Source organism: Giraffa tippelskirchi, chromosome 3 (genome assembly GCF_054371585.1).
Source record: "Giraffa tippelskirchi isolate mGirTip1 chromosome 3, T2T-mGirTip1v1.2.pri, whole genome shotgun sequence".
In the NCBI taxonomy this organism is placed as follows: domain Eukaryota; kingdom Metazoa; phylum Chordata; class Mammalia; order Artiodactyla; family Giraffidae; genus Giraffa; species Giraffa tippelskirchi.
The window spans coordinates 7,368,801-7,385,079 of record NC_137277.1 but is presented as its reverse complement, the minus strand read 5'-3'; the positions used below and the strand labels follow the sequence as shown (position 1 = coordinate 7,385,079).

Genomic DNA, 16,279 nt, shown 5'->3' with positions numbered 1-16,279 from the left:
CCAGGGCGGCGGGGCTGGGGAGGAGCCACCCGCCTTTCTCTGGTCCAGCCCCGGGAGCGGCGCCTCCTCGCTCCTCCGGGCTTCAGGCTCGGGGGCCGGGCTGCCCCCAGCTGGAGGCGGCCCCTCTTAGCCCCCTTCTGGGACGGTCGTCCCTCTCCTCCAGACCCTGGGCCGGGAACCATCGCCCCTGCCCTGGGGAGCCATCGAGAGCCCCAGACCCACAACCCGACAGTCAACACCGCGCATCCGCTCTCTGTGTGCCAGCGCCTGCCGAGCCCTGGGACTGCCCCAGGCCAGGTCTGCCTCCCCGGGGTCTTAGCCTCCCCGACTCCCCAACGCACTCACCACGTGTGCCCAGAGGGAGCTCTGGGCAAGGAATGGTTCTCTGAGTGTCTGCAGGCAAGCTAATTAAATCTTCTTAAAGCGAGAGTAATGCCCCTCAAGAGGCAGCACCCACCTGAGGTGGAGAGGCACTCGAATGGTTACAGCTGTTCTTGACCAGCTGCTTCACAAATCTGACCCCCCAATCCTCTCTCAAGTGCTGCTGGTTAAGTGGATTCAACCCTCTTGTGTTGCTCCATGACCTCAACTTTGTCTATTTCTCTGGCCTCACCTTGCACAAAACGCCCCCTCTCTCCCCCAACCAAGCAGCTTCAAGCCAGCATGCTTTTGCAAACAGGAATGGGGGCTCTTTTACACCAGGCTGGTCCCTTTACTTGGGGTCTTCCCACTCTCACCCAGCCTGGTATATCCTCCTTATCCTCAAGGGCCTTATGCTGATGTCACATGCTCCAAGGAGCCTCCTTGACCTCCCTGAACTCTGGACTGGGTAGTGTACCCCTGGGGCATGTTTTTTTTTTTTTGTCATTTGTCATACTGGTTTTAAATAATCTGTTTAGGGCTCTCTTCCCCATTGCATGGTGAACCCCAAGGATGGACACGGTGTAGCACATCTTTTGATCCCCAGCACCTAGCTCAGTGCCTGGCACATAGCAGTTGCTCAGTAAACGTGTAGTCGACCCAGAAGGGATTGTCACACAGCCTCCCTGAGCCTCAGCATTCTCGTCTGTAAACAGATGCAAACACCCCCAACTCTCAGAGTGTCTCTGGGAACAGCTGGGACTGACTGATGAGCCAAGGACATCAAGCGCTCACTGCAACTGTGCGAGCCACAGGTCACCCCTTGGCTACCTTGCCCAGTCATCTGAGTTCTGCTCTGCATGGGCCAGGGGCTCAGAGCCTGGCTCCTGGACTTGAGAGCTCTGTGGCAGGAGCCCAGTTTGGTTGGGATACCCAGGTCATGCCCTACGGACATGAGTTACTCCAGCAGTCACCCAGTCCACCCCGGGAAATACAGGCTCAGGGAGCCACCTGCCGACACCATCCATCAGGGGGTGCACCCCTCAGTGGGGGCTGCTGATGTGCCCTCCAAGAGAAGGAGACCCCGGCCCAGGGGCAGCAATGCCACAGACCTCACTGGGCCCAGCAGCCCCTTCCTCTCCTCATTGCAGACCCTTTTAATAATGACTAACTGGGGGCTTCCCTGGTGGCTCACTGGTAAAGAATCCACCTGCCAATTCAAGAGACACGGGTTCCATCCCTGGTCCTGGAAGATCCCACATGCTGCAGAACAACGAAGCCAGTATGCCTCAACTAATTGAGCCTGCTCTAGAGCCCGGGAGCCGCAACTACTGATGCTTGAACACCCGCGGTCCGCAATAGAGGCCACCGAAATGAGAAGCCCTCACACCACAACTAGAGAGTAGTCCTCGCTTGCAGCATCTAGAGAAAAGCCCGCACAACGAAGACCTAGCACGGCCAAAAATAAATAAATAAAATCATATATAAAAAATGACTAGGGGGAATTCCCTGGCGGTCCAGTGGTTAGGAATTGGTGTTTCAAATGCAAGGGTTGCAGGTTCGATCTCTGGCTGGGAAACTAAGATCCTACATGCTGTGCAGCACAATCAAAAAAAAAGACTTGGGGAGCAGAACTTTGGCAGCAGCTGAGAAGTGAGACGTGCACCCTGAGAGGCCCTCAGAAGACAACCCATGAGGTCCCTCGGGTTTCTTCAAGTCGGGAATTTCATTACATGGAACCTGAGTATAGACCTGGGGGTGGGAGTCCATGAATCATCCGAGATCACGTGCGAAACTCAAGTATCTGACCCGGGAATATGGGTTTGCTGGGAAAAGGATCCTTTGATTACACTGAATTCCCAAATAGGTACCGGTCCCCAAAGGGTTAAGGAGCTTTGTAGTACATATTACTTCTATAAAAAAATAATAAAACAAAAACCCCTATTGTCTGATTCTGCAGCCTCAGGGCCAGAGTGAGTCTGGTATGTAGTGGGGTTTCCTTCTGCAGACTTTGCCAAAGAGCTGAGGTCCCTGAAACAGGATGGAGGTCCAGAAACCTCAGATGGCAGCTCCCACCTGCCCACGCTCATTCCACGGCCTCAGGGAGGCCAGACCTGTTCCCTCATTAGTTCAATCATTTATTCATTTGACAAGCATTTAATGAGCTCTTATGCCAGGTGCCAGGGATCCCAGAGGAATGATCCACACCACCTGCTTGCTTCACGGAGCTCACAGTTTAAACCACGGGCATCCGAGGTGGGCTGCATATTCTCCAGGGATACGCCACAGGATGCACTACTTTTTGCTTGACCGTGTACATCACTTATGGTACCCGTTTCTATAAAGAAACAACTTAAATGATAAATGGACAGTGGATGTGTGACCAGAACGGTTTGGTGGCCCGTCTAGAGACCTTGTATTACCACCCCCCCACAGTTGACTGTTTTATCTTTCTTACTCCTAAAACAATCTCTCCTCTTTCTCACCCCCAAACATTGACTTTAGAAAAAATCATCTTATTTATATATTTTTTTCTGTGCTGGGTCTTTGTTGCTGTTCAGGCTTTTCTCTAGTTGCTGGGAGCAGGGGTTACTCTTGAGCGGTTGTGCAAGGGCTTCCTGTTGTGGTGGTTTCTCTTGCTGTGGAGGGTGAGCGGGCTTAGGTAGTCGTGGTTCCCCGGCTCTAGAGCACAGGCTCAGTAGTTATGGCACACGGGCTTAGTTGCTCCTTGGCACGTGGGATCTTCCCAGACCAGGGATCAGACCTATCCTCTGCATTGGCAGGTGGATTCTTTACCACTGAGCCACCAGGGAAGCCCTCCGCTATTTTTCGCTTGACAATGTATGTCACTTATTGGAAGCTGTTTCTATAAACAGCTTAAATAATAAATGGACAGTGAATGGGTGACCGGAACAGTTTGGTGACCTGTCTAGAGACCTTATCTCAACCCCCACTACAGTTAGTGTTTTTATCTTTCTTACTCCTGGAACAGTCTCTCCCCTCCGCCACCCCCAAACATTGACCTTTTAAAGAGATCGGCCAGTTGACCAGAGAAGAATGTCCTACTGTCTGGATTTGTCTGATTACTTCCTCATGGTGTCACTGGACTTGATTTTTATCCTCCTGTAAACTGGAAGTTATGTCTAAAAGCCTGATTAGATTTAAAGTTTCTTGGCAAGGATGGTCTTAGGAGGTGCTGTGTTTTATTGGATGGCACAGGATGTTAGCTGCCTCACTATTAGTGATGCTTAAGGAAGTGACCACCATCTCTCTTAATTGTAAAAATGTATTTTCACTTTATGATTAAGAAGTAATTAAGAGGGGGTGATGGTGTTTTGTCATCCTGCCCTTTTCCCAACAAACTTTCACTGAACAGTTCTGGCATCCATTGTTGATTCTTGCTTGAATCAATTATTCTTTAGGGGTTGAAGAGTGGTGATTTTCTGTTTCTATATTTAATAAAAGGTATCCTTCAAATTAAAAAAAAAAAAGGTTTCCTTCATCAACTGGGAATGAATTATACACCTCCAAAATACAAAGTAAAATCTTTTCTTTTTGAGTTATAGAACTTTAAACAATTACTATTACATTATGAAACAAACCCAAAGATTTTTTAAAATTGTAATAAAAACATAAAAGTTATATCAGAATCAGTTATTTATTTAGGTTGTTGGCTTGAAGAATCTTAGTTCTCTAACCAGGGATTGAGCCCAGGCCATAGCAGTGAAAGCACCAAGTCCTAACCACTGGACTGCCAGGGAATTCCCTTAATCGGTTTAAGTGTATAGATCAATAGTGTTAACTGTGTACTCATTGTTGGGAAACAGATTTCCAGAACTTCTTCATCTTGCAAACTGAAACTCTATACCCATTAAATGGCTCCTCACTTCCCCCTCCTCTCCGCCTCCGCCCCTGATTAACTATCATTCTATTTTCTGAATCAGTGATTTTGACCACTCTCAGTTCAGTTCAGTTCAGTTGCTCTTTGCAACCCCAAGGACTACAGTACTCCAGGCTTCCCTGTCCATCACCAGCTACTGGAGCTTGCTCAAACCCATGTCCATCGATTGCGTCGGTGATGCCGTCCAACCATCTCATCCTCTGTTGTCCCCTTCTCCTGCCTTCAATCTTTCCCTGCATCAGGGTCTTCTCCAGTGAGTCAGTTCTTCTCATCAGGTGGCCAAAGTATTGGAGTTTCAGCTTCAGCATCAGTCCTTCCAATGAATATTCAGGACTGAGTTCCTTTATGATTGACTGGTTTGATCTCCTTGGAGTCCAAGGGACTACTACTACTACTCTAGTACCTCATGTAATTGGAATCACACAATCTGTCTTTTTGTGTCTGGCTTATTTCACTTAGTATAATGCCCACAAGGTTCCTCTCTGTTGTAGCAAGTGGTTGGGTTTTCTTCCCTTCAGGCTGAATAATATTTCATTGTTATGTATAGACTACATTGTTTTTGTCCATTCATCTGTCAATGGATACTGGGTAGCTTCTGCCTCTTGGTTATTGTAAATTAAGCTGCTATGAACACAAGTATGCAGTCATTATCTTCCAGACCCTGCTTTTAGTTTGGTTGGATATAAACCCAGAAGTGATGGGCCATGTGGTAGTCCTATTTTTAATTTTTTGAGGCCCACCATACTGTTTTCCATAGCAATTGCATCATTTTATAATCCCATCAGCAGTGCACAAGGGTTAATTCTTTTAATTCTAACTTTCAGTGTAAAGAGTTGATATATTCAACTCGAATGGTGGCAAATACATTTTTTCTATTTTTTCAAATCAAATACCATGCACAAATGGATTTTCACTTATCCAATAGTTCACACTGGTGATGTTCTGACATAATAAGCAAGATATGTTTGGTTTTTGTCCATGGTTCTTGGAAAAGCTCTGGAGTGATAAAAGTGAAAGGAGAGTCTTTGTTATTCATAAGAAGCCCCTTTCAATAACAACAGAGTTTATGTTAATGAGGTGGCTTTTGGAAAGCCACTAAGGCTGGGGCACTGGTTGTCAGGGGAACCAACCACGTGATTAGAGTTGGAGCTTTCAGCCTCAATACTTCCCCACCCTCACCCCAGCCCCCAAACTCCAGAGAAGGGGGATGGGTTAAAGATTGAGTTTCATCTCCAAAAAAATGTCCAGTGATTTAATGAGTTATGCCTAGTAATGAAGTGTGTGTGTGCCCAGGTGCGCAGTCATGTCCGGCTCTTTGCGACCCCATGGACTGTAACCTGCCAGGCTTCTCTGTCCATAGAATTTTCCAGGCAAGAATACTGGAGTGGGTTGCCATTTCCTACTCCAGGGGATCTTCCCGACCCAGGGATCAAACCCCTGTCTTCTGCGTCTCCTGCATGGGCAGACAGACTCTTTACCACTCCTCCTCCGGGGAAGCCCCTGCCTAGGCATCAATCTGACATAAAACCATAACCAGAGTGGGTTCAGATGCCTCCAGATTGCTGGGTACATGGAGTGCTGGGAGGGAGGGTGGAGAACCCAGAGAACTCCGCCCCCTCACCCTGTACTGTGTCCTGTGCATCTCTTCCTTCTGGCCGATCCTGAGATCCTGAGTTGCATCCTTTCATAATAAACCGGTAATCTAGTAACTAAACTGTTTTCCTGAGTTCTAAGAGTCCCTCTAGGAAATTATTGAGCCCAAGGAAGGGTCATGGGAACCCTCAATTTACAGCCAGTCGGTTGGAAGTCGGGGAGGCCTGGACTTGCAATTGGCTTCTGGGTAGGAGACAGTCTTATGGGATGGAGCCTTTTTCACCTGTGGGGTCGGTGCTGACTCCAGGCAGTTGGTGTCAGAAGTGCTTGGTCGTGAAAAGCCCACGCACTTGGTTCGAGAGCGTTTTATGTGTATTGTGAGCAGCAGTGTACAGGCAGCAAGGGAGTTTTTCCTTTTTCACAATAATTGGTCAGTGGGAGGTCTTCTCAAACCAGCTCCTTTGACCTTTGAAACCCTTCTTGCAGTCCTCCCTGCTTTCTGGGACAAACTGGTACAGTTCCACTTAGATTTCTGGATTAGCCCTTTCTCTGCAAGCAGCCCTGGTTCCTTTTTGGGAGGGAAGATTAAGATTTGGGTGCTACATGTGCTCATTGCTATGGGGGGCCAGCCATTGCTTCTGGGTCCTTCTGAAGGACATAGCTGGGACTTTTTTCTTATTTTTGAATCGTGAGCGCATATTGATATTTCCAATTCAAATTTAAAATGAGTTTTCTCTTTCCTCTCTATACTTTTGGTTTTGTATTTCCTCCCTGTCGTACACAAAAGCATATTCCCTGCACTGTTCAGCACCTTGCCCTTTTTCATTTTATTTCTCCTGAGGACCATTTCAAATCTGGTCACAGAGACCTTTCTTATTCTTTATGGTTCAAAGGACCTTGACTTTTTTAATTATAAAGATTTTATTTTTTGGTCACAAGGCCTGTGGGATCTTAGTTCCCTGACCAAGGATCGAATCTGCGCCCCCTGCAGAGGAAGTGTGGAATCTTAACGCTGGACCACCAGGGAAGTCCCTGGAGATTTTCAACATGCATAGAGGCATTCCTCCTCATTAGGAGAACACCCACATCCTTTCTGTGCAGGTGTGCATCTCTGCCTTGCTCCTGTCTTAAATACACCAACTGTTTCTCTGTATGCACCTCCCACACCCTGATTTAAAAAAAAAAAACAAAAAAAAAACCCATGAATAAAATTAGAGTACAGGGACTTCCCTGGAAGCCTGATCTAGTGGTTAAGACTCAGTGCTCCCAATGCAGGGCATATGGGTTTAACCTTTGATCAGGGAACTAAGATCCTGCATGCTGCATGGTGTGGCCAAAAAAACACCTCCTCCATCCCTCCATCACCTGGGCTGTTCTCTCACGCCGGGCACTTGGGACAGTGTTGTTGGACTGTGTGGACAGATGCTGCAAGGCAGTAGTGTTATCTGAGATGCAAGAAAGAACAGGAGCACAGAGAAAGGAGCAACTAACGCCCGGGGGAAATCAGGACGGGATTAAGACAATCTGAGCTGCATCTTGAAAGTGTCTGCACTGAGGTTGGGAGTGAGAAGGTTGGGAGGATGCAAGCATGGGGGTGTGGGGGCAAGGAGAAGGAGGGTGAAGGCTGGGAGGTGATGAGAATGCTGGTAGCCTTGCCTGCCTGGCTGAAGTGGGCTCTCTCGTGGTCAGCGGGAGACCACGTGACTTGGTAAGAGCTGGGGGGCAGGAAGATGCTGGTCAGACTGGAGCTTGGATGGAAGAGTGTGAGTCAGATGAGGTGGGAGCAACTGAGGGGCTGAGGCAGCAGCAATGATGATGGGGAGGGGTCCCTGAAGTGACCCACAGGATGCAGGGAGAGCACGGGGCAATCACGATGTCATCATCCAAGATACGGACCTTGGGGAGAGGGTGAGGATGTGTGGGTGGGCTGGAGTGGAGTGCAGCTTGGACAGGCTGTGAGCAGGGACAGGGCACTTTGGGACACCCAGCCTTCAGAGAAGGCTAAGACCCTGCCCCTCTGGCTCCCTCAGTGGGACCAAGGTGGGCAGGCACTAAACCTGATTCACAGGAGAGTTAACTGGAACTCAGCGGGACTAAAGACCTTCACCCATTCACCAGGCTAGTAAGTGGAACAGCTCTGCCAACTCCGGACTGTAAAACTCCCAGACTTCTCCCCAGGGCCCTTGCGACTGGGGCCCTGAGGGGGAATAGCCATTACTGCTCCGACTGGACAGCTTGGTGGCATGTCTGGGAGTGCCTGGAGGACAGTTGAAGGCCATGACCCAGGCTGATTTTATCATCTCTAGAGGGTGCTTCCCTCCTTGGTCTAAAACAAGGAGAAGCTGGACTGACCAACAAACCTGTGTACTCTATAAAAAGTATCCCTGGTGGCTCAGTGGGAAAGAACTCGCCTGCTAATGCAGGAGACATGGGAGATGCAAGTTCAATCCCTGAGTTGGGAAGATCCCCTGGAGAACAAAACGGCAACCCACTCCAGTATTCTTGCCTGGGAAACCCCACGGACAGAGGAGCCTGGCGGGCTACAGTCTGTGGGATTGCAAAGAGTCGGACATGACTGAGCAACAACAGCGATGCATAAAGCTTCCTCACAACCAGCTCAAGAAGCTTTATTACCATAATTTGAAAGGGAAGACTTACAGAGCAAAGGGCCTGAGACACACACGACTCAAAACACAATTTGTTTTAACTTGGGCTCCAGAGCAGAGGTGCTGCCGCCACATGAGCTCCCTGGGGCCCTGGTGGAGGCTGCAGGCAGAAAGCCCTCTCTCCAGGGCTGTGAAGTCTCCTCAAAGGACAGGGAGACCTGACTTCTTCTGGAGCTGAGGATGTGTTTGTGGGGAGGGGGCAGGTGTGGCTTGATCTCTACTTTGTGGGCCGCAGGGCCGGGTTGTCGCACTCTTCCAGTCATGCACCAGCATCCGGAGCCTCCTGGGGACCACTTTTCTGAACCCCTGCCCGCTCCAGGGAAGCAGGTCAGCTCTTCACAGCCCGGCTTCCTTCTCTGACGCGCGGCCCTTCCGCTGGCAGGGAGAGAGCTGCCCAAGAGCAGGAAAAGCACTCTTTCCCTCCAGACCCAGGACTCCAGGCCTGGCAGCGGCTGGGAAATCTGTTCTGGCCCCAGAGGAGCGCCGCAGCCACTGGCGCTGCCTGAGGGCTGCTGTGGGGTAGAGATAACAGGCGCAGGAAGGGTGGGGTGGCGGATCCTCCCTGGAGCCAGGCTTTACGTAAACAATGAGCGGCTGCCCAGCCAGGCCAGGAGGTGACTCATCTCCCCACTTCGACCTGCCCCCTCCCTGCCTGGGCCAGGGGTCAGCCCCAGCCCTTCTGGTGACTGGTCAGACTTCAAAGGCCAGGGTGTGTCCAAGAGGTGGTTGGAGGAGGGCTCAATTGCGCCCAGGGGAGGACAGGCTGGGCTCCTGCCTGACAACTGATGGGATTCAGAGCTCCAGGACCAGGGCAGCAGGAGCCCAGGCCTTCCCCCCTCTCAGGACCCCTGCCTGCCCGCGCCAAGAGGCGTTTACTGGGAATGACCGAGGTGACTTCTTGGGCCACCCTCTCTGAGCCAGGCCGCAGGCTGCAGTCACCCTGCTGTCAACCCCGAGGTGAGGATCCTAACCGAGAAGATGAGAGGACACTTGAGTTTTCACATTTGCCTGAAAACAGACTGTAGAAGAGACCAAGGCATCTGAGACGCCGAGGTGTGAGGACGCGGCACTTTTAATGGGGCGCAGACCCCGCGGTGGGGGGCACCGTCCACAGAGCCCTGCTGTTCTGCAGCCCTGTCTCTTCCAGGTCAAATGCCACCCGGAGGCTCCTCGCAGGGAGGAGGGATGGGGAACGGGTCCCAGTCCTGAAATATACAATGTGGAACCTCCCAGGAGGTCGCAGTCTCGTCAGGTCCCAGAGTGGCTCCTCCCCTCCACGGAGGGGAGACTGTCCAAGCCACCCTAAGCCAGTCCCTGGGGTCCCTTGGGTCACTGCTTGGCCTTCTTCACAATGGTGCCCACGGCAGAGATAACGGTGGTCTTGGAGCCGCTGGCGCTGGTGGTCACGGTGACAACAGCTGGCAGGGTGGCCGTGGTGGTGAGGATGGTGGGCTGGGCTATCGTTGTCACCGGGATGGCCGAGTCCCACTTGCTCTTTCTCTTCTGGGCATCTGGGGATGAGGCCAGAGAGAAGTCAGGACCCACCCCAGGGCAGTGGTCAGAGACCAGGGAGCAGAAACAGCAGGTCGCAGCCCCAGGAAGCCAAGGGCAGCCGGGGATCCAGGACCCACCCCAGGCCCAGAGCGCCATGGCCCTGCTCCCGCAGACAAGGCGGGGAGGCCCTCGCTCCGTCTGCACTGGAGCGGGGAGCGGAGCCGCCTGTACCTGCGACAGCTGTGCTGGCCGTGGTGGTGGTGGTGGCCGTGGCGTTGGTCGTGGTGCCTTTCTTGGTGCCCGTCACAAACTCAATCTGGGGGCGAGAGGGATGAGCGTTAGGACCTGCGCACAGCAGCACATCCACGTCTTTTTGCCAGCTGTCTGCTCCCGGGGGACAGGAGGCAACTTGGCACCGCACGAGGGAAGCACTGAGAACCAGCTCTGACTGTCGAGGGGGGAGGCGTTGGAGAGGCGCCTGAAGAGGACGGTTACTCCTCTGAAGAGAGCTTCCCACAGACACCGGGCCCCTCCCGCCATGGCCATCTCTGCGCGTGCTGGGCACCCCTGCCCGCCCAGGCCCCGCCCTCACACCTCGGGGGAGGCGGTGCCCGTGCGCACAGGGGAAGGACAGCTCCGGCCCCCAGGTGCTGCAGACACGTCCCTGCAACAAGCCTGGGGTTTGGAAAGGGGGAAGGAGAGAGAGTCGGGAAATTCAATCAAGGGTTAAGAATGAGGACCCCTGATCGCCCCAGCACCAGCTCGCAGAGGGATCAACCCTGTGGCCCCGGGGAGGCGGGGCGGGGGACACACATCCTAGAGGCCACACGTGCTGCGGGAGGAGGACCAGGCTAAACCACAGGTGGAAGGGCGGGTGTCCTGTGGCTGTGTTCTCTCTCCGAGACTCCGGTCAGAAAGGGCACAGCCCAGAGAACTTGGTCTCACGGCCAAGTTTCCGTCCTGTGAAGGACCCAGACCGGAGGCAAGCAGCATGCTCAGGGTCCTGACGTGAGGGGTCACCTGGCCATGGGACGTACGTGGAAGCACTCAGGCGGGCTGCAGAAGCCAACACTGGAAGCCAAGAAAGGCACAGACCAGAGCACCCTGGGAAGAACGCATTTCCTCCATTCAGGCCGGGGAGACCACCGATGCGCCCAAAGGGAGAAAGCCCCCAGGGCTCGGCAGCTGTAAGGGTGTGTGTGGGGGAGGGGACACAATGCAGCCAACATTAAGACTCCGAAACCAAGCGGAAACAGCCCAGGAAGCATCTTCAAGCTGAGTTATGGAGGCTTAAAATCCAGCACATCTAAGGCTGCTCAGAGCATCGCTGGGTGATGAACCAGCGGTGAGGGGGTGGGGGGTGAGGGAAGCCCCCTGGCTCAGCCTGCATGACCCATGCGCCCCAGACAGCTGCACCCTTCATCAGGACATCCACCCATCACTTACTTTGGTTCGCTCCTTTTTGGCCTTTTCCAACTTGTCCATTTCAATCTTCTGGGCTTTGGCTATGAAGACAGGATGGGCAGTTACAGAGCCATGGATTAAACAAGATAATTCAGGCCAAGGAACCCTGGACCGCTGCCTGCCGCTCTCCCAGGGCTCCTGTTTGCAGCATCTTTTTGTGATGGGCAAAGTCACAAGCCAGCCCTCAGCCAGCACGAAGCCGGGGGCTCACACTCCAAAGGCCCTGAAGCTGGGGCTGTGCACCCCGTCTGGAGGGGTCAGCTGCTCCTGGGCTCCAGCGGGCTGCAGCCACGGGGGCATGCTGGCCTAGGGTAACTACCTTCTCAGCAACCAGAATCTTAGACTTATATTATTTCTTTTCTGGTCTGGCTGCACGGCATGTGGGATCTTAGTTCCCTGACCAGGGGATCGAACTCGAGCCCCTAGAGTGGAAGTGCAGAGTCTTAAGCACCTGACCACCAGAGAAATCTCTGGATTTTTAGATATAACACTAGCAATGAATTCAAACTAAAGCAAGACCGAACTGACATGGGTCCAGCAACACACATCTACAGGCCGGATGTGGTGGTCCACAGGCCGCTGGTGTGGGACCTGGCACCCGAGGGAGCGGGCCCCTTGAAACTCCTCCCCGTTCTCCCAGCTGGGCCCTGCCTGGGACACTGTCCACGCCTGCTTGCCCAGCCTCTGTGCACCTACAGACCTCGTTTGGACACAGCGTCCTCCATGAGGCCACCCACCCTCCCCTGGCCCCCAGTTAGGTGGCCCAGCCTGCATCCTCATCACCCCACTCGTTATTGCTGGAATCACTCCTTTGATCCTGTCTTCTTTGCTGTGTTGTAAGCCTCTTGAGTCACGGACAGGGTCTGGATGGTTCAAGCGTGCATACTCAGCTCCTCAGACATGGCTGAACACGGAGGAGACCCTGAAACCTGTGTTGCCTAATGACTGGAGAGATGGACAGATGGATGGGTGAGCGGGCAGATGAACGGCTACCCACCTAATGCCTCATAGTAGGAGTCTTCAGACCAGCCGTGGGGGTCAAACATATCCTGAAAAAGCAAAGCTCAGAGTTGCAGAAAGGGCCCATAGATGGAAATGACTCAGAAACCACATGCTTCCCTCCAAGTCTTTCCATGAATCTTCCTGGCCTGGAGTCTCCTGCCTTCAAGAGCAGGGAGGCTCAGCTGCTAACCCCTGTCTCCAGCCAGCCCTTCTTAGGACAATGAGAGCAGAGAAGCACTGTGGACGGCCTGATCTACAGGGCACGGCAAGTCCACGCTAGCCCCTAACCAATCAGAGGCCCCGGGGCTCAAACAAGTGAGATGGGGACGGCTCTCCTCTGCTGGCACTGTGCCACATGGACCTTTCAGTGGTTCCAGGTTGAAGCCAGTGGGGAGGGCACAGGGCCCTGGGTCCCCTCCCTCACCCCCCGCCTCTGCAGGTGGCATGTACCTTTGGATAGTTGGTGCCGAGTTCATCAATCGCGCAGAACTGGATGAGCTTCTCATAGATGCTGAAAGAAGAAAACCACAAGGCGCTGAGCAGGCCCAAGCCCAGTGGCCCTGTGTGGCACCGGATTTCAAGAGATCAGGACCATTTAGCACTTGGGTGCAGATGAAGTCTTTAACCCAGTTGAACTGTTCTAAGCAAGTTTCCAGATGGGAGGGCAAATATCCACTGGCTTGACATTAAAAGTCACTTTTGGCCTTCCAACCTTCCACAGAGAGTGACTGGGGCCAGCGGCCAGAGTGAGTATGGTGTCAAGATGAGGTTTCAACTGGACGTCAGACTTTCAGTCTGTGGGGCTGGGTTCAGGCCTCCCCGTTCAGGCCCACAGGGGCAAGGGCAGCTCTCGCCTATCAGCACATGAGGCTCTTTCCTGGGTGTCACCTGCTTGAACGCTGGACGCAGTGAGACCCAGACACAGGTCTGTTTGTCAAACCTGCATAGAGAGTCAACAACCTTCTAGAGGTAGGAGGACCTGGGGTGACCATCTAGACGATCCCCTCCGCGTACAGCTGAGGACACTAAGGCCTCAGGAGGTCATGCGCTCTAGGAAGAGCGAGGGAATGGAGCCCAGGCAGACTCCACCCAGCCCATGTCTCCTGGCTTCCCCTCTGCACCTGCTGCACGTGCTGCCTGGTTCTTCAACAGTAAACGAAGCCTCAGCGACGTTAACGCTGTCAGGGTGATTGTCCCTTTGGGCTCAGCTGGGATCTGAGCCGGGCCCATCCCTGCCACCTCTCTGGGGGCATCCTGGTTCCCAGCCCAACATCACCCCTCTGACTGTCCCCCTGCTGGCTCACGGAAAACTCACCTGGGATTCCGAAATTCCTTCTTCCTCTGGATAATGTAGTTCATGTCCATTCCCTCCTTTATCTTCCGCTCATACAGCTTCTGGATCTTGTCCTACGGAAGGCAGACAGAAGGAGGACTGTGATGGAACCCCTCGCGATCCCAGCCTGTGGTCACACGTGCTGTGGACACGAAGACCCGGGGAAGCCACGTGAAGCCCTGTTCCGGCCAGACGGTCTTCCTCTACCCAGCGCAGATGAGACAAACGGAGACCAGTCTGCTTTCGCTGTGCTTTCTCCTGATCCCCTCTGGGTGGTCAGCAGCGGGAGAAATAAGAAGGTCGAGCTAGAGAAGCCATGGAGAAGACACTGAACAAATCCCCACTTGGGGATCAGTTGCTGAATCATCTGAAGAGGAGCTTCAGGAGTCAGTGTTGACAGGCGGGGGCTGAAGGCTGGATTTCACTTTTAACATGGGGCTAGGACCCAGCAGGAGGCCCGGGAAGGCAGGGGGAGAGGTGTGGCCAGCCTCCCCAGTGTCCCGAGGGGAGGCTCACAGCTGGCCGGTCCTTGCCAATTTATCAAGAGGCACCGCTGGGGGCCAAGAGCCTGTTTCTCACCCAGTCTCCCCTCAAGGCCTGCTCTGGCTCAATGGAAAACCAGAGAACCACCTGGCAGGATCCAGGCCAGTGTCACAGGTGTCCCCAGGCCCACGGAGACGATGCCCGTGACGGACGGCGTCAGGGCTGCCCGGGGAGTGAAGAGGCCCCAGGAACCCAAGCCTCAGGGCAGGGCCACCTCTGAGGAGAGGCAGGCTTACCCAGCGAGGCTGGCGCTGGCCCAGGGCAGGGTCTCTCGGCAGCCTCCCCCACTAGTGGCAGCTAAACACAGACTGTCCAGGAGGAAAACCCTTGGGGTACTCTTCACCTGCAAGAGGAGGTGGGCGGGGGGAGGGCCTGAGCGAGGTCCTCTGGAACATCAGGAAAGGTGACCCACTCCTGTCAGGAGTCAAGAGTGCCCAGGGGAAGCACGGAACTGGGGAGAGAGGTCTGTAACATGAAGCCAGGAAGAAAGCAGCCAAGCAGATGCCTCCATGTCCTCTCTCTGCGGGTGACGGAGGCAGGCCTACCCAGAAAGCTCGGCAGGTGGAGGCACAGCTGTATCTTACAGATGACTTTTCTGTGTGCCCTCGGCCGTCCGATGGGTTCTCCTATCTCAGGGGAACTAAAACCTTTGCTCGGTGTCATGGCTTCTGCCACTAGGAGAATCTAAAAAGGAGAAACATTTTGATCTTGAAAGCTGGGGCCGGCTCTCTCTGCCTGGTGGACTGCTGGACTGTCCTTACAGGCTGTGGCTTGTTGTCTGGAGTGCGAGTGACACAGTGCCAGGGGTGGGGTGGTGTGTGGTGGTGGTGGGGAGACGACTCAGCAAAGGGAAGGGATTTCCGGGAAGAGACGGGACTGTGCGCTGCAGCCCAGCCCCGCCTGGCACCCACCCAGGTCGCACATTCCCAGCCCCAGGCCCCATTAGTCACCCGTCCGTCAGCGTGTGAGAGGGCTTGCGGCGTGGCCGGAGGCCCCACTCGGGGGCAGCCGTGGGTGTCTGCCCTACTGTCCCAAGGTCCCCTTCAAAGGGGACCACGCGGAGGGACAAGGAGAAACCGAAACGAGGCTGACAGGCAGGAGTAAGGCCAGCTGTTCCCTGAGGGCCTGCCCCCGAGAGAGTGACCGCACTCTACACTCCATCTCCCCACGCCAGGGATCATCAGACGAGAAGCCAATGAACCGCCATTTCAAGAAAACGAGGACTGGAGCGTATGCATTTACATGCGTGTGCATCTGCATTCCTACTTGTTTCTTTTACATTCTGATGACCACTCAGGTTCTTAGCCAAGTTCCTTCGGAGACATTCTCTGGGCTCAGGGTTGCCCAGAAAAGGCATGCTGTTTGCTCTGCTGGCAGTGTCCCGGGGCAGGCGGGGGCCGGGCTGAGGCTGCAGAGGCAGCCGGGGGTATGGAGCCGGCTCCTGGGAGCAGCCTAAGTGAGGTCACCAGGACTGCAGGGTCCTTCCCACTTGGGCTGTTTCTTTTCCAGAAGCTGCTTAAAGTCAGACCTAGCCAGACACCCGCCCAGACTTCCTCAGCAGCTGAGCGTGCGCGTACCTGTAAGTGGTTTGAGCACCGGCCGGGGGGCTCCGGAGGGATCTTGATCTCATCAGGTGACATGTTCCGGACTCTTTCAGAAAAGGAGGCTGCGGAAAGAACAGAGTTCTGTGGGTGCACGGGAGGGTCAGGGTGGAGGCCCGACATGGACAATAAAAAATCCTTCAAGACAAGAAAGGCACATAAAGCGTTTTCAAGAAGGGATCACACACTATAAAATGGTATAGCAGGGCGTGCGGCGGGGGCTCTCTGAGGGTGCATCTGAGTTGAACTCAAATGACCTGAAGGAGCCGGTAGGTGTGGTGGGGAAAGAAGTTCAGCCAGAGGGCACGAGCATGAGGATGAC

General features: G+C 53.8%; 1 protein-coding gene across 3 annotated transcripts in view; it reads right to left on the bottom strand.

The window, feature by feature from the left end:
* Positions 1-8,456: 8,456 nt before the first annotated feature.
* The window catches only part of SAP30BP (SAP30 binding protein), a 34,040-nt gene continuing 26,217 nt past the window's right edge, over positions 8,457-16,279 (bottom strand). For 2 of the 3 annotated variants that reach the window (XM_081575324.1, XM_081575325.1), the window contains 7 exons: positions 15,934-16,022; positions 13,796-13,887; positions 12,931-12,991; positions 12,476-12,527; positions 11,461-11,519; positions 10,246-10,330; positions 8,457-10,031 (listed from right to left, as the gene is read on the bottom strand). In XM_081575324.1, the coding sequence (XP_081431450.1) occupies positions 9,850-10,031; positions 10,246-10,330; positions 11,461-11,519; positions 12,476-12,527; positions 12,931-12,991; positions 13,796-13,887; positions 15,934-16,022 (620 nt within the window). In that variant the 3' untranslated portion in view covers positions 8,457-9,849. Of the gene's footprint in view, positions 10,032-10,245; positions 10,331-10,608; positions 10,690-11,460; positions 11,520-12,475; positions 12,528-12,930; positions 12,992-13,795; positions 13,888-15,933; positions 16,023-16,279 lie in introns of all 3 variants that reach the window. The other variant, XM_081575322.1, reaches the window with a different exon arrangement.